The sequence below is a fragment of the Hydra vulgaris genome, chromosome 12 (genome assembly GCF_038396675.1).
Source record: "Hydra vulgaris chromosome 12, alternate assembly HydraT2T_AEP".
Taxonomy (NCBI): Eukaryota; Metazoa; Cnidaria; class Hydrozoa; order Anthoathecata; family Hydridae; genus Hydra; species Hydra vulgaris.
Genome location: NC_088931.1, coordinates 71,220,040 through 71,242,975, shown reverse-complemented (window position 1 = coordinate 71,242,975; position 22,936 = coordinate 71,220,040). Strand labels below are relative to the sequence as shown.

The following is a 22,936-nucleotide window of genomic DNA, read 5'->3' as shown; positions in this document are numbered from 1 at the left end:
CCATATTAAAAGTTTTAATGCATTTTTGTGTAATGATATTTTAAAAAATAGTTTTAAGGAAAAGAAACTAAATTATATAATTGGTGACGTAAATTTAAATTGTTTTGAATATCACGTTAATAACAACATTAAAAAATTTTACGATGACTTATTCGAACATGGAGCAATTCCACTAATTAACAAACCTACTAGAGTAATCTCAACTTCAGCTACCTTAATTGACAACATTATAACAACCGATATCTTTAATAAAACTTTTAAAAAAAGGTATAATAAAAAGTGACGTTTCTGACCACTTCCCTGTTTTTTTCTCTATTAATATTGACAACAAATTAATACAACAACATAAAAAAGTCATTATCAAACGTTTTTTCACCGATGCAAATCTAGCATCGTTTAAGGATCAATTATCTTTAATAAACTGGAACCATATTAACAGTTCATTTGAAGCTAATGAAGTATACGATACATTCTTTCAAACTTTTTATGAAATATAGGATGCAAATTTTCCAAAACGTGAATTTATTATAACGAATAAAAGTTTAAAGTCACCATGGGTCAATAAAAATCTTAGGAGATCCTCAAAAATAAAGCAAAAACTGTATATAAAGTACTTAAAAAAACCAACACCAGAAAATAAAGTTATTTATAAAAATTACGCTAAAATGTTTGAAAGTCAAAGAAAAAAATTTAAATAAAAAACGATATTACTATGATTTACTAGAAAAATATAAACATAATTCAAAATGCACATGGCAAATTATAAGTCAAATTACTGGAAATAAAAAATTAAAATTATGCTCTGTGCCTAACACTATAAAAGTTGATGGCGTATTTTTATATGAACCAAAACAAATAGCAAGAGAATTAAACAAATATTTCGTGTCTGTTGGCCCTAATTTAGCCAAAAATATTCCAAATATGATTAATCCAATAAATGATTACGTGTTTCCATTCATCTCTAGTTTAGATAAATTTGAAGTATCTTCTTTAGAATTTGAAAGTGCTTTTAAAATGCTTAAAACTAATAAAGCAGTTGGCCCTGATGATATTAATTGTAATATAGTCATAGATTCACGAGATACCATGAAACGTATTCTTTTTAAAGTTTTTAAATGTTCTATAAATCAAAGAATTTTTCCCGATCACCTAAAAATAGCCTAAATAAAGCCTATATTTAAAGAAGGTGAACCATCAAATGTCAGTAATTACCGACCAATATCTATCCTCTCTGTTTTTTCAAAAATTTTAGAAAGAATTCTGTTCAACCAAATATCTAATCATCTTGCTGTTAATAATATACTTTACAAAAATCAATACGGTTTTAAAAGAAATAACTCTACTGAACATGCAATAATTCATCTTACTCTTAGTATAACTGATTCATTTGAAAAGTCAGAGTTTACTTTAGACGTCTTTATAGACCTATCTAAGGCTTTCGACATAATTGACCATGAAATACTGTTTAAAAAAAACATGAACATTATGGTATCACCGGTAATGCTTTAAAACTACTAAAAAGCTATTTAAAACATCGCAAACAATTTGTCTATGTCGACGGATCTTCTTCACAAGATTATCTAAATATAACCTGTTGTGTTTCACAGGGATCTATATTAGGGCCCTTATTATTTCTGATTTATGTTAACGATCTCCATGAAGTCTCAAAATTAACAACTATAATGTTTGCTGATGATACAAACCTATTCCTATCTAATAATAACATCAATAAACTTTTTAATGATATGAACATTGAACTATCAAAAATATCAGACTGGTTCAAGTCAAATAAACTTTCACTCAACATTGATAAAACTAAATGGATTTTCTTTCATCCACAATTGAAAAAACATTTACTTCCAAGTAATATGCCTCTTCTTCATATTGATAATATTCAAATAAAAAGAGTAATTTTCACAAATTTCTTAGGCATCATTGTAGATGAAAATCTATCATGGAAGAATCACATCGGACATTTATGCAATAAAATTGCAAAAAGCATTGGAGTTTTATATAAAGCAAGAACTGTTTTAAACAAACATTCATTAACTCAACTATATTACTTTTTTATACACTGTCATATTAATAATGCCAATATTGCATGGGGTAGTACCCATAAAAGTAAATTAAAGCCACTTTATTGTCAGCAGAAGCATATTGCACGTCTTATAAATTTCAAAAATCGTTTTACTCACTCAAGGCCACTTTTATTTAACATGAATGTTTTTAATATATATCAAGTAAATGTTTATAATGTTCTTTGTTTTATGTTTAAATGTAAAACCAACTCATCTCCAGCTTCCTTTTTTGATTTATATTCTTTAAAAAAATATATATATATATTCTTTAAGAAATGATAATTTTATTAAACAACCAAAATTTCAAACAAACTTTGGTAAATTTTGCATTTCTTTTCGTGGAGTTTTTTTATGGAACCAAATAATTTTAAAAAATTTTGATTTTTCTCATGAATAGAATTATTATATTCAAAAGAAAACTAAAAAAAGTAAATTTCTCAATTGAAAATATTTTTATATACTTTTAATTGTACCCAGTTTTGTCATCACTCATTTATATTTTACTTGCATACAATATTGATTTAAAGTTTATGTGAGAAACTATATTTAAACACCATTATTTGAATTTTGTTAAAAGTTGCACTGACATTATTTGTACAGTAGTCATTTATTATTTATTTGTTTACTTTAATTTTTATTTTAATTCGTAATATTTGTAAATAATTTGTATCACCAACGGAAAAGTTTAAAATTTGTATTTATTTATTTTATTTATATTTACTAAGTTCAAAGTTCTTCAACAGCGGTTCTCGGTGACAAGACCTGTATGTTTTTCTTTGAGTTCCCGCGTTCTTTTCAGAAAAAAAAAAAAATAAACATTAGAGCGCAATAAATTCAAAATCCGGTAGTTTGATCGAAAAACGTTTTAAAATATAAAATTAACAAAAATCGAAAATTTAACAAAAATTAAACAAATAAACAAAGAAAAATTAACAAAGATCGAAAAACGTTTTAAAATGTAAAATTAACAACTAGTTTTAAATACTTTATCTTTACCTAGCATCGGAAAGGAGCGGCTACTCCAACAATCGGCAACAGATTGTTGGAGTAGCTACTCCAACAATCTGTTAAAAAATTAGCCGCTACTTTCCGATACTAGATAATGATAAAGTATGTAAACTGTATTTGGAATACTAATAACAGGTAATCTTCTAAAACATTTGCTTAAGTAGCATTAAAAGTGGTTAAAGTTTCAAGACTAAAAGCTAGAGCGTATTTATTTGAAGAAGAAAAACTTATAGAAAACTTAACTCAAATAAATTTTGCAATAAATAAAGAAATGATTTTTAACTTTTAATTTAAAAGATCTAGAGACAAATTAACTTCGTCTAAAAAGTTCATTGGTTGTATTGTTGTACCCAATAAAATCGCAAAATTTTCTGGTCTTGTAAATTGCCCTGACGACTGTCTTCTTTTTGCAGTGAAAAAAACCTTGGTTAGAGGAGGTTACAAAGATACTCTCGGACAAATCTGCAAGGTAGGTTTAAAAAGTACATTTGCATATAGCAGGGATGCGGAGTCCCTAAAGGACTCCGGCTTTATATCTCTACTTTTTCTAATTCTGTAGTGTCTAGAAGCTCTAAACATGTTTGTTGACTTATGATCTGCGACAAGAAAAAAATTCATGAGATTTAAAGACTTGAAACTTATTGTTTTTAAGCCCGGAGTCCCGGAGTCCTTGCTGCCATTATACTTAAAGACTCCGTGCTTAAAAAATGATTGTTCCTCTAACCTAAAAGTCTTAACTTTTTCCTATTAGTAGTCCATAAACTTATTTATATTTTTAGAGCTTCTAGATACCAAAAACTAGAATAAAGTAATCTTTTTGTGACTTTCAAATCCGGAGTCCTTTTTGGGACTCTGCATCCCTCCGCATCCATCATATTATAAAGGTTATGTGCAGTTTTACCAGACTACTGGTGAAAAACTTTATTTATAAATTGATTTATATGTTAATTATAAAGAGTTGAACATTAGAGTTTTTAAATAAAGAAAATTTTCACTGATTTCAAAACTAGCTTACATGTTTCATGTCAATATATAAGCTCTGAGGAGATTTTGCTTTCGTATTTTGTTTCAACCATAGTTTTGACGAGACAGATATATTTTTTTATTACATAACTCTAATAAAACATCGTCTTAAACCATTTAACACTTTTTGAAAATTAAAAAATTTTTTGGCAGGCTACATTAACTTTGATATTAATTTTTATTACAGTTACATATAAACACTGACATTAAAGCAAGAAAAATTATTGAAGTCAATTAAATTATCCAAATAAAAGTGGATTATGGCAAATAATTGAGGCATTTTTTGTATTGTAATAATTGAAAAAAAAAAGATTTACAAAAACCAAACAAAGTGGTTAAAATCAAACGTTATAATGAAAGAATAGTAAAAAAAAAATACAAAATAAAGAACAAAATTAGTTGTAATGCTATGAATATTTTTTTATTATCAAATGTGTTTAGTATATATAAACTCTTGAAATATTTAACTTGAATTTGCATTTGTGCAATTTTGCAAGATTTCTAAATGTGTTTCTCGTCAAATGTTATATCCATGTTCTATAAAACATGATCAATACAAAGTTTATATGCATATGCAGTCCAGACTACTGGTAAAGTACTTTAAGTATGCAAAGTTTAAATTTTAAGCTGAGATGGAGGTTGTTCTAAGCTCTTTACTGCATCTTTATACCAACTTGTTAATTATAAATATTTAAACATTTAAATTTTTGGAAAAAGAAAATTTTTACAGATGCTTTATCAAACTAGCTTTCATGTTCCATGTAAATCTACGAACTCTGAAGAAGTTACTGTTTAACCTAAATTTTGAAAAGGCTGATAAGGTGTATGTCAATATTTTTATTCACTTAACTTTAATAAAACATTATTCTTAAACCTTCAAACACCTTGTGAAAAATTAAAAAAAGTTTGGTCGGGTATTTTAACTTATATATAAATAGGATAAAAATTGTATATTAATAATCTATTGGAAAATTTAACAAAAAAAGTGATATTTATTTGTTTTTCTACTGAACAGTTCTTTTGTACAGTTACATATAAGCGTTGATATTACCAGCTAGCAAAGAATATTGAAGTTAAAAAACTTAACCAAATGAAGGTGAATTTTGGCAATTATTGTAATGAAATAAACTTCATCAAAACAAGCTTTAACATTTGAAGAAGTAAGTTTTCAAAAAAAATTTATTAAAATTACTTCAAGATAAAACATGACATGTCTCTATTTTTATATTATTATACAAGAGGTATTCACAGAAATTCAAAAAAAGCACACTCGATTATATTGGTTATACCAAAGATTACGTAATAAAACTATTCATAAAATTTGGAAATATGAAAGATAAATAGTTTTTTACTTTCTTTTTTTTTTCACTCAGGAGTATATAGTGTTAAATAAATTGATTGCATAATAAATGTAAAATTTATCAAACTTTGTTGCTTTATTTGATATTATTTACCATTAGTTGCTATCAAAGGTAAATATTTTTTACCAATTATAGAATTTACCAAATATAGAATAAAATAACCAATATATATATATATATATATATTTTGGTAAGGTGTGGTAAGTTAAGAGTTATTCCTTTTTGTAATCAGTTTACTATATCAAAACACACTTTTGGACATCAGGTTATAGATTTTTCTTATAGCTTTTTATGCTACAATGCTTTATAATCTTTTATTACTATACATTACCAAAGACAATCAAAATCAGCTCTTGCTCACAGTTGCTTTTATTTTGAGAGTGCTGTAAATTATCTGGGCTAGTTAAATAATCAATATTCTCAAACTTAAAATGTTTTAGTGATGTATACAATTTATATATGGGAATAATAAGAGTAAAAATGTGAAAAGAAATTAGGTTCTTTTTAAAAATAGTTTTCTTGTTATATAATAGGATTAATGGGAACTTAATTTGAAAAAACTTATATCATTTTGAAAAAACGTATTTCATTCTAAAGAATCACAGCATAGTTAAGTTTTACCATCTGGTTTATAGTTTGTTACAATGGTTGTCATTTTTATATCTTAGAGTTATAAAAACCATTAGGAAAACAAACTAAATTTTTTAAGTCTTTATTTTTAAGAAAATATTATGAAAATCACGGATGTTTTGAGTTGTAAAGTTTTGTAAAAATATAAGTACTATATTGTACAAAATCGGATAAAAAAATCATACTTTTTTTGTTATTTTTATTTGGCAATTACTCGGTTTCACTTTCATTAATCAATACATTTTTTGATATTTCTTTTGATTTAAACTTACGCGCTAAAGCTTCTCTTTCAAAATCAGCAAATCAGATTGCGCATATCTCTGTCTATTCTAAGCCTGTATAGGGTTTCAAAATATGCGGCTAACATGATGACCTAATAAATCACAATACTAAAAATAGAAAGTAAGTTACATAATAGTAATATGCTACCAAATGTAAATTAAATTTACAAATAAAATAATTTCTTTAAGTGGGAAATTTTTATTTTAAAAGTAATAACTAATCTTTTTTTAAATAAGTTATATAAAATAAAATTTAAATTACATAAGCTTACATTTTATATGATTTGTAAAGTAAATTAAAATTAATTTAAATAAAATAAGTAAGTAAATTTACTTAGATTCTACAATAACTTTGACAGGATCTTGTACAGCAGGAATGCAAAAAAGTAAAGTCTAGAATTCAGACAAAGCTGAAACATGGCAGTGAGAAGGCGCATATACCCAAGGGAGACTTAGAAAGGGTAGACTATTTGAAAGGCATATTTGGCATAATTTTTAGTTCTTTTTACAGGTTTTTTGCGTGAAAGATATTATTTTTGAAAAACTAAGGGAGGAAATTTTAAACCAGTCCTGGATTATGGGGGCTACAACCCCGTGTCCCGCAGATTTAAAAACTCCGAAATTTTTAAGAAGATTATAAATTTTTAAGAAGATTAAAAAGTCCAACTGCTCAAAAGCATCCTCACACCCTGCAAGTCTTAATCCGGCACTGTGTACGTATAACCCAAGCAGTAGTTAAGCAATGATTTATACGTAGATTAAGAAATAAAACTTGTGGTGATGGGAGCTTGGAAAAAAAATATCCTATAAAATTTAACATCCCTACCAAAAATGTGAGGGCAACAAATTAGTAACTTTTATTTTTTATTTTTTTACACTGAATTTAAGTTGAAAGGTTTGAAAATTCAAAATTCAAAAGTTATGATTATATAAAGTTTACACCCAAACCGAATAAGGCGGTTGTTTCAACATTTTTCTAAACATTCAAGTATTGCGTGGTATAATACCACGCAATACTTGTATTTAAATCAATTTTAAATTAAATCTTGTATTTTGTTTAATTTATATTTTCATAGATAATATTTCAAAATTTCTTGTTTTTATGCAATATTTCTTCTCTTTTAGTGTGTTATTTTAGAAAAAGACTAATATGACATAAACTTTCTAAAATGACATACTAAAACAGAATAATTTGGTATTTCTACTTATAGATTAATTTTTTAGGTATATTGCCAAAAAATACAAAACTATAATTGTCTACTAAATAAACTTATTAAACTCAAATAGGGTTAGGACTATTGTAATTGTAATTGTAAAAATTAAATACAATTACACATTACAAAACAATAATATTGTATTGTAATATTACAGAAACAATAACAAAATTTTATTTTGGTACTGTATTGCTGTGATAAAAAAAAAATTACAATGAGTATTGTATTGTTTTTTTTTCTAACAATACAATTAAATTCGAGAACTATTGTATTGTTTTAATGAAATAAAATTACAATAACTATTGTAGAGTATTACTTTACATTAAAGTAGAAAAGCTAACGTATTTTAACGTATTTATATTCATCTCTGACGAACTTACTATTATTTTTGCTATTTTTTATTTACGGATTTGCAATATATTGCAAATTTTATTTTTTTACATATTCAGATTTCGCATCACCTATCTTGTTATGTATTTCTAAGCTCTAAATGGCTGCAAACTATTGCCTGTCTGATGATAGCTTTACTATTATGAAAAATAACATTCATAAATTATTTTATTCAGCCCTTTTATTTTTTCCTCTTGATTTTAATGCTGCAAACGAACTTAAAATATATATGAAAATTAACTTTAACAACACAAACAGTTAAACATAATAATTCTTCTTAAATAAAAATGTTTATGTCTTTTATTACAATAACAATATATTGTTATTGTATTACAAAGACGAATTACAATACAATATTTATCGTTATTGTAGTTGGTCATTACAATACTTTTTTTTTTCAGATATTGTTGTTGTTTTATAAAGATGAATTGCAATACAATATTTATTCTTATTGCATTACAGAATTACAATAGTTGTAAATCACAAGTATTGTTATTGTTTCTAAATTAAGTTAATACTATAACAATAATTATTGTTACTGTTATTGTTTTCATTACAATTACATTAGTCCTAACCCTAGTCGGGCGAACTTATAAATAATTTTAAATCCCCTAAATAATTGGGGAGGTTGCTCAAAATTTATATGGTCATAATTTTAGAACACTAAGAGATTATTGCATGACATTAGAGACTTGTTAATAAACTTAAATTTAGTTTAAAACGTTAAAAAAAAGGGAAGTAGTAACAGTATCGAAAACAAACTGATTAATCTCGAAAAGGGACTTTCCGGAATAACATCGAAATAGAGAATAACATCGAAATTGTAAAAAAAGGAATTGTATCGAAAATCCGAAAAACAGAAGAATCTCGAAATTGTGAAAAAAGGAATAATATCGAAAAGTGTCTTTTCGCAATAATATCGAAAAAGAGAATACATCGAAATTGTGAAAAAAGGAATACTATCGAAAATTTAAAAAACTGAGTTAGATCGAAGTTGTGAAAAAAAAAATAATATCGAAAATGTGAAACAAGGAATAGGTTCGAAAATAATAAATAGAAGTCCATTATTTTGCGGTTTTGTATTAAAGTATAGTAATTATACTGTATAATTGTATAATTTATACAATATAAAATAAAAGTTTTATTAGTAAAAAAAAAAATTGAATGTTGTGTTGTTGGCTATTTATAAAACGACTTAAAACAAGATGTTTTGATTTTATTTACATTTAATGTCAACAAACCATAAAAAGTTCAAAATTTTTAGTCAAAATCAATAAAGACTTACGAACCATAAAAAGTTTATAGGATAAATTTATTTGCAAATATGCAAAACTATATGCCAACTAAGTCATTTGTTAAATGTGCAAAAAAATTTTAAGAAAAAAATACTTTAAAACAAGGAGAGCAGGATAAAAGATCCTGCTTAATAAAGCAATTTAAAAAGCTAATTAAACAATCTTGATTTAATAAAGCAAGAAGAGCATACTAAAAGATCCTTTTTAATAAAAGATTATAAACAATACCCACTCTACCTCCAAATACCATGGAAAAATTACTATTACATGTAGACATCTGGTCATTCTGTTCCAGAATATTTAACATTGTAAATACTAAAAAAATATTGAGCACACAATTTTATTGAAAATACATTCTGGTAATATTGACACAATAAAACATGCATTATTATTTCTCAATATTGGCCCAAAATGTTGCAAGATAACTTTTTAATATTTGATGAAATGTATTTACAGAAATATACAGAATATTCTGAACAATCAACTAAAAAAAACTTTTCAAATATGGCATACAATAGAAAATTGTTAAGAACATTCATTAAATAATAGGAACATTCCGTACATAATAAAAACTGCTTCAGTTATAAAAATTGATAGTAATTGATTGAGAAATGAAACCATTAAAACTGTGACTATTTTTTAAACAGTGCTTTTGGTGTGCAAACTTATATATTATATTGATAAGTTCTCTAACGACATTTGGAAACATTAAGTTTCTTAAAAGTTTCTTAAATTTCAAGTTTTGAATTGAATTGAACTTCATTGCCCGTGCAAATTAAACTGTTTGTTGTTCGTGCAAATTAAACTGTTCATTTGAACTGCTGTTCTCCATTGCGGATAATGCTAACTTTGTGTAAAGTTGATGCGATATTTAGGTGAAAAGTTAGGAAATATTCATCTAACTCTTAAATAACTTTCTTATTGAAAAGTGACTTAGTATTAAAAGTTTCTTAAGATTTTCTGCTAGTACTAGTTTTTTACAAAATAAAATAAAAAGTGTGATCAGAAAATCATATTTTCGATCTTAATCATTAAAGTGGGTTTCGGTCAGTTATTTTTCGATATTAATCATTTTTTCGATCAGTTAATTTTCGATACTATTCCGCTTTCCCAAAAAATTTATATATAAATTTTATAAACTTATCGCTCTCGCACTTATGGCATGAAAGGAAAGTTAGCATTTTAGGGGTTTACTGTTAACAGACTTCGATTATCGCAATACTTTTGAAAAGCTTTACTTAAACATGAATATATAAATGTTTGGATTTGCTCCATGTCGTTACATAAAGCTAAACAAAAACAAAATGCTTGCTACTGGGCTGATTTTTAACTTTTGTTAACTTTTTTACTTTAAATTTTTGAAAATTTAAAGTAAAAAAAGAAACAAAAATTTACTGAAAAAAAAAGAATGTTATTTCATCTGTAAGATCAAGACACTTTTCTTCACAATCGACCATATAATTTTAAATTTGAAAGTGTTTTTTTGAACCATCCTACTAAATTCGCTATATTAAATAAATTAAAATTAGCGGTTGCTATGGTTATAAAAAGTTATGATTTTTTTAAAGTTAAAAAAGTAAAAGTTAATTACTTTTACTTTTTTAACTTTAATTTTTCTTTTCAATTAATCTTGATGTTATTTACATCAGTTATTTAAAAGTTTTTTTAATAAACTGTCTGGTTTATTGTTCTTGCTTTGGAAATGGCTCTGCATTTTGCAATTTTGTTCTAAGTTTTGTATTTAGGCTTCTTTTATTCAGCGTGGTTGTTGTTAAAAACCAATCTAACCAAAATGAAAGTTATTTCTGGAAAAAACTAAATAGAATAATTTTTAGATTGATAGAATGATAAAGGAATAATTGTTGTCTGGGATAGACTAATTGCAATTAGTTCATTCCAGACAACAGTTTTATTAATAGCAAATAATAAATGAACAAAATAAAAAATAATTTTCATTTCTGTTAGAGTGGTTGTTACAACCAGGGCTGACCAGGGCCGCCCCGAATGGGGGTGACGGGGGCATTCTCCCTTCCCCCACCAGCTGTTATATATGCATTTGAGTTAGCACATTTGTACATTTAGCATTTCAGTTGACAAGTTTTGAATAATAGTTGGCAAATTTCAAATATTGAAAACCCTTTTGTGTGTGTGTGTGTGTCTCTAGTTGGCAAAAAACACATACGCCTTCATCCCCCCCCCCTTAATGAGAGACCTCTTTGGGACGCCCCAAACAACAACCACTCTGATTAAGAAAAGCGAAAATCAGCAGCATAGCTACAAACATATTGGCTCCATTACGGTAAATTTTTATCAGGGCCACTATCTAATTTCTTCCCGACAAAAAAATTAATACTAAAACAAATAAATCAAAAAAATGCCTTTTCAAAGCTTTTTTGCAAAAAATCTTTCTTTCTAAAAAGTTATAGACCCCAACTTTAAAGAAAAACAAAACATTGCAGAAAAAAAATAAGGGTACGACCCCCTTTCCCAGGAAAACAAATTTAACGTGCATGTTTATCAGGACTACACAAATGTTGTGTCTGAAAGATAAAGTGAAATCAAAAAAAAAAAAGAGAGATTCAAAAAAGTGGAGTTCTCCATTTGGCTCTGAAAACAATTTTAAGATGTACTTTTATTAAATTTACACAAATGCTGGAAGTTTCAGAGCTCTAGCTAGTCTGGAAGGTAGCAAAAAATTAACCGCATGATTGCGGGACAAATGATAGCCGATAAACATCTCGTGAAGTCAAACTAACGTTTGAAAAAAAAATTACATTTATTCTAAAGTACTATTTTAATTGAATATGATTTTATTTTTGTAATCATCCTTGTGCGGTTTGGACTCTAATGCAACAAAAAGGAGGTTATTAGGGTACCTACAACCTATAGTAAAAGGTTGAACAGCTTTCCTTTCCACCTTTTTTCAAATAGATTATATATAATAAAACGCAATAAAAGATTATATCTGATAACCACTACTTTAATCATATAAATTATATATTAGATAGTTTAAATGACTTATAATTTTTTGAAAACTGTTTTAGCAGTCGATGTCCTTGCAGATACCAAAAATGTTATATTGCGTCGTACCATAACAAAATACTTGATTGAAAAGGCAAATACAAAGAAAAAAAACTGGCGAAAAAGCGCGCTCTAACGAACAGTGACTTAGTCAAGGTTTACACATGCATGAATTACCCATTTCTTAAAAATCATGCCCCCTTCCCACCTTCCACCCCCAACAAAGTTTCATTATTGCCACTAACCTATTTCTGCTCAGCAAAAAAAGAAATAAAAAATGAATGATTATTTAGCAGCCTCTATTGCACGCATGCGGCATGGAGTCCGTCTCTACACTACTGGTATACCTTCATGTTGACTATATGTGCCCCTAATTATAATAGAACTACCCTTACTATGATATACGTGAAAAAAAATTCTTTCCCGATGCCCCACCACAAATACTGCCCCCATATATCCGAGTATTACCAGATATATTACCCAGAAGTGCCCTCAAACAGACAATGGATTTGAATGCACTACCTATCTCAAAATTTATGCTAAGTCGACATGAAATGACTGTTCTTTGAGAAAGTAAGTAACATAACTTACATTTTACTTACATAGTAAAGTATAAAATTTCAAAGAAAAAAATTACTTTTATTTGCAATTGTAACAGTTTTTTTTAAATTACTTTTATGTAAGCTGTTTTAGTTAATCAGTTACTTTTACACGTAAAAGTAATTTATTTTTATGATTATATGTTTTGTTTTACTTTGCAAAGTAAGTGTAATGTTTTTTAAATATTATATCTACGTAAGTTTATTTCATAAATAACTTTTTTTACATTTAAAAAGTAAATTACATTTCAATGTAAATTTTTTACATAATTATAACCAAAATTACTTTTCAACGTAATTTACTTTACACGACTTACTATTAAAAGTAAGTTACATTTACAAGTAAAAGTAAAAATGTAAATAGCTTTAACTTGTAATAGTAAATTACTTTTTCACGTAACAGTTACTCATTTAAAAAACTTAACTTAAGTAATTAAGTTTTACGTAATTTACGTAAAAAAAAACGAATTACTATTAAATGTAAGTAAATTATATATTTTTATACGAGTTATGTAAAGTAATTTATGCTTAAAAGTAACTCGCGTTTTTACATCAAAATAAGTAAAAGTGCCATCCCTACTGTCAATGTGGAATTAAAAAATCTCCTAAAACAAAACAAAAACTTCACATAAAATATTTAAAAAACAGAAGTGAAAACAACTTATCTACAAGCTAAACAAAAATCTTTTTGAAAAAATAAGAAAAAAATTTTAAAAAATTATACTATTCAAAATTGCTTCAAAATACTAATGGTGATATTAAAAAATCATGGAACATCATGAATGAAATAATCGGGACAAAAAATACAAAAACAAATACCTTACCTGATAAAATTGTTGTCGATAAGTGAATGACAGAATACAACGATAAAAGTTCTATTGCCGAATATTTCAACAGTTTTTTTGCACACATCGGTCCTAAAAAGGTCTCCGAAATTCAATGCCCAAATACCTATTATGAAACCTATTATACAGATCTACATAGCGAACTAAAATTCAATGGACTAAATTATGACGAATTCGAAGTTACCAAAACTCTCTAAAAATTAACAAAGCACCAGGGATCGATAAGATTTGTAACAATGTAGTAGTAAGTGTCTTCCCAATGATAAGCAAACTCATATTCGAAATTTTAAATCTTCAATCACAACAAAAACTGTTCCAGACAAGTTAAAAATTGTAAAAGTTGTACTAATATTTAAAACCGGAGAGCCATTTTCACTTTTCTAAACTTCTGGAACAAATAGTTAACGATAAACTGTATGAATACCTAACTAATAACAATACTTTAAATAAAAAACAATTCGGATTTCAAAAGCAACATTCAACCGAACATGCGATATTAGATCTTGTAAATTAAATGACTCTTTTACAATAACAAATTTGTTCTAGGAATCTTTATTGACCTTTCAAATTTATTCGATGCTGTTGTTCATGCTATGCAACTTTATAAAATGGAAAAAAATGGCATTAAAGAAGTTGCTTTACACTGGTTTAAGAGCTTTTTCATAAACAGACAGTAATATGTTGTTACGGATAAAAATATTTATTCAAAATTAAGTCGGAGTTCCCCAAGGTTCCATTCTAGCTCCATTTCTCTTCTTGCTAAACATCAATGGTCTTCCAAAAGTCTCAAACAAACTCTTTGCCATAATATTTGCAGATGATACTAATTTATTTTACTTATCTACTTTTATCACAGAACTCTATGAAACTGCAAGTATTGAATTTGATAAATCTAATACTTGGTTTAAATCTAACAAATTATCATCGAATACAGAAAAAAATAACTACATATTATTCCATTTCAATCAAAGAAAAATTTCAATACCAAGAGATACTATTTCTAAAAATAGAAAATAAAATTACCGAATATACCAAAGCAACAAAATTTTTAGTGATACTTATCGATGAGAATATTTCATTGAAGGCCCACATAAACTTTTTAAATACTAAAATAAGAAACAATGTTTGTATCCTTTACAAAGCTAAATCGATATTACCCCAAAAAAGTTTAAAGCAACTTTATTTCTCTTTCATTCAAACCTATTATACGTATGGTAATATAGCATGTGCAAGAACCCATGGATCCAACCTAATGGCACTTTATCAAAATAAAAAAAATACCGCAAGAATAGTATTTATAATAAAGATAAGTTTACTCCTGCTGAACCTTTACTAAATCTTAAAAAAAAAACCTAATCCTTTAGAACCTCTTTCGTCACCCCCCCCCCCCCCCAATCTTTTAAAATCTCTTCGGGGCGGCCCTGTATATATTTATTGTTAAATATTCGGAGCAAATTTTTCTGTCAGAATATACTTAAATTTTTTGCTGCCATCAATTTTTTCATCAAACTTGAATTTCATCAAATTTTTCAACCGAAAATTTTTAAACACTATTGAGGACGGCGAAGCGTACTGCAAAAAGGATTTCAAATTTTTTAGTACGTTTCCTTCTCCTTAATAATGCATAAACTTTTTTGGTTGAAAAGTTTGTCAAGTTTTCTTTGCGTGACGAATTGTTTTATGATACTTCATCAATTAAACGCTTTGGAATTTTTTTCTTGATGTTAAGCCCTTAGCTCTTGAATGCTTTTCTGACAACACTAAAAGTATTGGTAAAACGCCAATACAAATAAATATATTTATATAGAACGTCAATACAAAAAAAAATTGGAATTAATTCGTTAATTATTTCTCGTTAAGTAAGAGTTGTAGTTAATTACATCGGAAAGTATTGCACCGAATCAATAGATATAACTAATGCTGATTTTTCTGTCAACTTGCCTTGTAGTTTCTTTTAACAAAAATTTAAAAAAATCTTTTCAATTTTTTTAGGTTTAAAATAGGTTTGTTTTTAAAGAAAGCTACAGATTATGTGCTGTCATTATTTTGATGACGTTTGTTATGTTTCTTAAATTATACTTTTCGATTACATTTTTTTATTTTACATTAAAAAAAAAATTAAAAACATTTTTATTTCTAATGATTTTATCTCCTTAATTTTATTTTAAACTTTGCGATAAATTTGCGTAATTTATTTTTGCGTAATTTATTTACTTCAAAAAATATTTAAGTCAAAAATTTCTTTTCAACAACTTTAATAAAAAAATTCTTTATAAATATAATTTTGTAAACATTGATATTTTATTCTTGTATTAATTTTATTTAAACAAATTTAAATAAAGTTTTTGTCATTTCAGTACTTAGAAATGAAATTTTAATAAAATTTCAGAAAAAAACGATAGGAGAGATAGGATTACGACTGCTGTGCTTTGTGATAAGATCAATATAATCTTTTAGAAGTCCTTTGCATTACTTTTTATAACATGTATTTTTTCTGTTATTGTAAAAAAAAATGATATGGTAAAAAAAATAATTCTTTATTACAACTAGATCTTGATTACAACTAGATCTAAAAGAAAAATTATTGAAGTTTTTTCTCAAAAAAAATCTTTTTAAAAACCTTTGATAATGGAGAAAGTATGAAAAATATTAGATTTTTATTGTAGACATTCAAAAACTTCTGATAAAGCAGCTTCTTTATATATAAATCTAATATCCGCAAGTTAGCTTTTTATCTCTGATTCTCTTTTTAATTTATTATAATTTTGTATCATTTTTAATAATATTTGTCAATTTTATATGACTATCTTATTTAGTATTAATGCTTTTAAGTTTTTATTTTAAAGTTAACTTGTTCTGCGTTTGTTATATTTTAAAGCACTTTTAAACTGCTAAAATGTGTGTTATAAGCTTAGTAATAAAATAAAGAAATAATTTGTTTAAAAAAAAAAACTCAATCTATTGAAGTTTCCTTTGAGAGTCAATGAGTTTGAAGTCGGTTATTCTATTATGGGATTTACAAAAAGATGTACCGATTTAATTTAATAGACGCATCCTTAGGGGTCGTCCATAAAGTACGTACACTCATAGGGGGGAGGGGGGAGGTCTTCAAAAAGCGTACGAAAGCGTTATGGGGGGGGGGGGAGGTTCAATATTAAAGTACGTACTTCGATTTTCTAATTTATCACAATTAAACAGCTAATCAATAGAAAAGTTACGTTCTGACTAAAGATTCTAGTTTGCCAACATAAAAAGATGTACATCTTTTTATGTTGGCATACTAGAAATGGTACATGGAGTAGAGGGTATAGTTTTCCTCTATGCACACACATGTATGGACGCCCTCAGAATTTTTCTATGTTCCAAATAGGACACTTTCACACATCGTGCAAACTCCTAACTTAAGTTTGTTTAGACCTATACCAAATGAGGAGGCCTTGCAAAATATCGGGATGGCGGAGGCCTGTGAACAAAAAGCCCTAAAACGCTTACCCTCCCCTGCCCATATGTGAGGGCACTAATGTAGTAAAATTTTCAACTTCACCATCTAAAACTAAGTTTAAATTTATTGACAGATTTTAATATAAATTTGATAAATTTAAATAAATTTAAATTTAGTTTTAGATGGTAAAGTTAAAAATTTCGCTACATATTTCCCTCACGTTTGGGCAGGGAAGGGGAAGGCAAACGTTTTAGGGCTTTTTGTTCCCAGGCCTCCGCCATCCTAATTTTTTTGCAAGGCCACCTCATTTAGCATATTAACAAACTTAAGTTTGCACGATGTGAGAAAGTGTTCTTGAACATCAAAAAATCCTGAGGGGGCCCGTGCACACATGCCACCCCTTATATACTGGCCCTGAGTAAGACCTATGTTTTGAGTCGACAAAAAACAGGTTTTAGAAGGGCCGTGGTTGATGGGAGGGAGTCCCCCTCCCCCCCCCCCCCCTCAAAAAAAACAACCTGTCAATGGCGTCTCAAAATCTTCCAAATTTGACCGCTAGGTTTTGCTAAGATAAAAAGCTTCTTAAATTAGCAAAAAGGCACAAAATTTGCTGTTGCCCCCTCCCACTGGGTTTTACCCTTTGTTTTCAATATTACTGATCTCGCGTAAGACTTGTTTTTTACTTACTAAAGAGGGGTGTCTGAAAAAAACGTCCACCTTAAGTATAGTTCATTTACATTTGATTTGTTATTATAACAAAAAAAAAGGTTTACATGAATTAATACCGGGAATTGACCTCGATCTCCGTCGACTATAACCACCGCATTAACCTCTCGCCCAAATATGCCCTTAACTTTGAAGTATTTTTAATTTATTTAAATTATTATTTGCATATATACTTAAAGACGTTTTTAAAATGCGCAAACAAAGGGCTTTGGGGTCGTATAAAGTATCTTAGGTACCCTCCGCCTTTTTTTTTTAAATAAACTTTTTATTGAGAAAAAAAGTTGAGGGGGGGGGGGGTATTTGAGAAAAGTACGTACTTTTTAAGGGGGGGGGACATAAAAGTACGCATGGCAACAGGGGGGAGGGGAATGGTCAAATTTCAAAATTTTTGGTGTACGTACTTTATGGACGACCCCTTATTTAGGGTAGCTTTTCTTTTTTTGAATAGAAAAGCTATATTCGGATACAGAATATTTCAAAACATTTCAAAAATCCTACCTTCGCTACTGGATTTATATTCTAATAAATTTATTTACTTTTCATATATAAAAATTTTAATAATTATTAAAAAACTTTTTTGAACAGTTTTTGAAAATATATTAAAATTATTTACCATCCGGTGTAAATAAATAATCTTTTTAAGTAACATTTGAGCAACACTTATGCAAATTACAAAACGTTAGCGCGCTTGCTTAATCGACCAATTGTTATAAACGTGATTTCTGTTGCTAAACCAGATTTTAAATATTTCGATAATAAATAAATAAAGATAAATGTTTTAAGTTGAAATACGCCTCTTATAAGTAATACTATACGCAATTAAATTTCAGAATTAGATTTTGGCTATCTTGCGTTTTGACTGTCATGCTTTCGGACTATAAAAGTTTTGTCTTTAAATAAAACAAAATATAAATTGCGAATTTACAACAGCGCCCGATTAGACGTTTGAAGTAAATGAATTTCTTAAGCAGCTTAAGCGATAACGAAATACAACAAGAAAATAAGAACAGTTTTATTGCATAAATTTTCACAAAAAAATTTGAAACAATAGCGCAGTGACGACAATAACATAGTTTTAGTGAAAAAAAAGGTTTGTTTAAAAAACAAAATATTTGTGGAGAAAAAGAAATACTTCAAGGTAATTTTTTTTTCTTTATATTTATAAAACATTAGAAAAAAAAAATTCAGGAAAATGTTAATGTACCTATCTTTTTTATTATCATGTTGTAATAAATCATTATATTCTGCATTAAGAGCTCAGTAACATAGCTATAGGGGGTAGTACCCTCCTCCATAGCAGCAATATAAAAAAAGTATAAGATTATATCCCCCCTCACCCAAATTCATTAAGATATAATATCTAAACTCAGTTCACAAATAAATATTTTACATATATATAAATTTCTAATACGACTGTTAAACGTTTCCTGTGACAGATAAGAATAGAGTTTGTCAATGTGTGGAGCTAAAATCATGTTGTAAAAAGTAAAAACTTTCAGTAGTATTTTGACTTCAACACAGCAAAGTTCGTTTTATGGACCGGTTAAGTTCTAATAACCTATAATAATACAAACAAATAAATACCCTAATTAGATAAAAACATATATCAGTAAAAGACTTTTATTGCTTTAAACTTTTAATTGTTATTGATAAATTTAAGAACGAATTCAATACTGTAACGAAATTACAGAGAAAAAAAAGATGCTGTGTTACATAACGACGGAAGATAAGCAAAACAAATAAAGTACGTTATTTAAAAAAAACAAAAAAAAATCAGATGATGTGCTGTCAATATTTTGATGACATTTGTTACGTTTCTTCAGTATATATTTTCGGATACACTTTTTCATTTTACATTTTAATAAAAATATGTCTGGTAGCACTTAGTATTTAATATGTAATATGGAGTGAGAAAGACGCCGACAACACCGTCGCAAGAATTATCATGCTTTTTTCACACAGTTTTTTGTGCTAAATTTTTATTATTTCTTGACGTTTTGGATGAATAACTTTGTTGTATGTTTTTAAGGTGGTTGTGCTTCATAATGTAAAAACCTGTTGTTAATGTTCAATGGCATTTAACTAAGAATAATTTACTAATGAGGTATCATTTATAAAAAATCATGTAATTCATGTTTGTCTTAGTAATAATAAACTATATAGTAATGGTTTTGACAATGTTTTTAAAGCCGTTAATAGATTAAAAATATAAAAAATTATTGGATAAAAATTAAACTCAATAGACTTAAGATCTCACTGAATGCAATATGTGCATGAAAGACTAGGTATTTTTTTGTAGAGTTTATCAATCTTTAATCCATTCTTCGTATAAATCAATTAAGCCTGCAAATAAAAGAAATCGCTTTTTTCAAATTGAGGTATCAGCTACAGTAAAAAAGTGTGCTTCCTCTTTGGCTAGAATAGCAAAGAAGCAAAATTTTCAAATTGCAAAATACAACTTTTGTTTATATAATAATCTGTCATTTATGAAACCTGTACAAAAAAGAGATTACACAGGCATTGGAAAATAATTTAAGACTTTAAGCAAATTTAAAGAAAAGCTTAAAGATTGCAAGAGCTTTGGTGTGCATTAGGTGGTAAATTTTAAATAAATTTTAAAAAAAATTTCAGCGCAAATCGACTAAATACTACAATTCAATCTGCTAAATTAACGACAATTTTCATCCCAAGTTGACTAAAACCACACGGAAAGGTTAAACATGAAAATTGGCAGTGAATTAACTTTAGTCTCAAAAACTGATAAAGTTGGTGTGAATTCGAAATGACCTCTAACTAGCAAATAAAGAATCCAATACTAAATAATATAGTTTTAACGAGAAAACATTGGAAGTATTGGGAAAAATATTGGCAAAAACATATATATATAGGAAATAGCTTATGTAGAAGTTAATAAGAAGATATTAGCAACAAGGTAAATATTCGATGAGCAAATGCTTTTTAATTGCAAATTAAAAACATTAGAATAACTGTTCTGCAAACTTAAAAATGCCTTTTTTAGTTAAATACTCAATAAATTTATACTAGTATTATCTTTTTAAATAATATCATATATAAAAAGTATTATCCAGAATAAAAAGTATTATGACAGAATATCTAAAAGGACATAAATACATTCCAAACACTTATCGGCCTGTGCAATAAAGTTACGATTGAGAAGTTCCACTTTTTGAAGTGAGAAGTAGTGAACTTTTAAAAGGTACTGACTAGAGAGAAATCACACTCCACAGAACTGGAAGAGTGATTACTAACTTTATACTAAACATAACTAAAAGTCAGTTGGTATGCACAACAGTTCAGTCAGATGGAATTTCAATTATGCTGATGTGTGAGTGAGCAGATCTTCTTCAGATAATCAATTATTAAAAAAAGTCTTTGTCTGGCATAAATCAATTTTATTGATTTTCTTCCTTCAAAACGCATTTAAATTCATACACAGAGAAACATAATGTGCATGAGAAACTTGATTATATTTTGGATAACTTTTAGATTTTTGAATCCCAGTTAATACACACTAATATTTTTTATAACTATTTGAAAATTTAAAAATAATCATTTTTTTTCTGAAATAAGTTAATTCAGTTAACATTTTAAACTGTCTTCGTGTTGCAAAAAATCCACTTAAACGTAAGTGTAATAAAAGCTGTGATTTTCTTTTTAAAAAAAAAATCAATAGATATTTTTTATAAATGTAAAACAATTAAATTTTTTTTAAATAAAATTTTGTAAAAAATTATTAAAAATAGTACTTTTAACTAAGTATTTAAAAAATAGTACTTTTAACTAAGCAAAATCATCTATAATGAATTTTGCATTGAAATCAATGGTTCAAATTGACCAAATATTCCGTAGTTAACAAATATTTGGAATGCTCATGTGCTATCTGGTCGACAACACTATAACTTTTTCCAACTGTCATAATATTAAACATCATTTATTTATTTGGAGGAATGACAATGATAGGTACAGTCGCGTTGTGGAGAACATAATCACTTGTACTTCCTAATAAAACTCTTCTAATTCCACTTAAACCACGTTGTGCTAGCACTATAACATTAGGTTTGTTCTCGCTTGCCCAATCACATATGGTCTGCCCAGTTGCCCCATAAGTACCTTCAATAGCAACGCTGTACTTAATTTTGCGTTCTTTACAAATATTTTCATATAATTCTAACACTTTAACACTATTTGCAATTTGTTTGTTCTTTTCATCGCGGTATGACTTCATTTCACTTGCAATATTCGAAGTAGGAAGATGCGGAGCTTCATAAACGTTCAGTAATACTAGAGCATCGTTTTCTCTGTGATGGTTTTTAAGATACCATTCAAAAGCACTTTTGCTTGTTTCGCTTTCGTTTACTGCTATGCAGTTTTTTCGTTTAGAATCCATGTTGGTTTGCAAATCAACAAATAGAACTAGATTACTTAATAGGTAAAATGTGCTTGTTGACCGCTAAACTACAATTAGAATTTTAAGCATTAAAATTTTATTTATTAACTTCAAAATTTACATTTGCAAGTATTCTATCGGAAACTTTTTAAATCAATACAAAGATTAGTTTTGATTGAATATTGACGCGCTGTGTAATTCAAAACATTTTAATTGAAATACGAGGCGCGTTGCAGTTCAAAAATATTTTTTTGCTGTTAACTTGTTTTGATATATTTGACAAGCTTTAATGATACAAAGATTTTTTAGATAAAAAAAGAAGAACTTGTTAAAAAATAGTGCCAAACGGCTAATAAAAAAAAGAATAAAGCGAAAATAGTTATTTTTATTGTTGTCTTTTTTTTATGTTTTTTTCTTTAATTTTATTAAACTAATTTAAAAAATTTTTTTATAAACATTGAAGTTTTAGTATTAGTCAGCACAATACAAAGTACTTAAAATATTTTTTGTTAATATAGATGTCGTGGGTTTACGTTTGCATATCTGTAAATATATATCAATATGCAAACTAATTGACTGTGACTAATTGCTGTGTTGAAATTTATTAAATGCAGT

At 27.3% G+C, this 22,936-nt stretch overlaps 2 protein-coding genes across 6 annotated transcripts in view; one reads left to right on the top strand and one right to left on the bottom strand.

Annotated features, from left to right (window-relative positions):
• The first annotated feature begins 18,698 nt into the window (after positions 1-18,698).
• LOC100205253 (dual serine/threonine and tyrosine protein kinase) overlaps positions 18,699-22,936 on the top strand; it is a 39,270-nt gene continuing 35,032 nt past the window's right edge. Inside the window, exon 1 of one of the 5 annotated variants that reach the window (XM_065814298.1) lies at positions 18,699-19,051. The gene's annotated coding sequence lies outside the window, so the exon portion shown is untranslated. Of the gene's footprint in view, positions 19,052-19,576; positions 20,018-20,477; positions 20,846-22,936 lie in introns of those variants that run through there. The other 4 variants (XM_065814301.1, XM_065814302.1, XM_065814299.1 and 1 more) reach the window with 4 other exon arrangements.
• Positions 21,866-22,321, bottom strand: LOC136088308 (uncharacterized). Its single transcript, XM_065812003.1, has one exon. The coding sequence runs from the start codon at positions 22,319-22,321 to the stop codon at positions 21,866-21,868; it is 456 nt and encodes a 151-aa protein (XP_065668075.1).

Bases quoted from the DNA above. Each gene is read 5' to 3' on its own strand.
- LOC136088308 (XM_065812003.1), bottom strand. From the start codon at position 22,321: ATGGATTCTAAACGAAAAAACTGCATAGCAGTAAACGAAAGCGAAACA.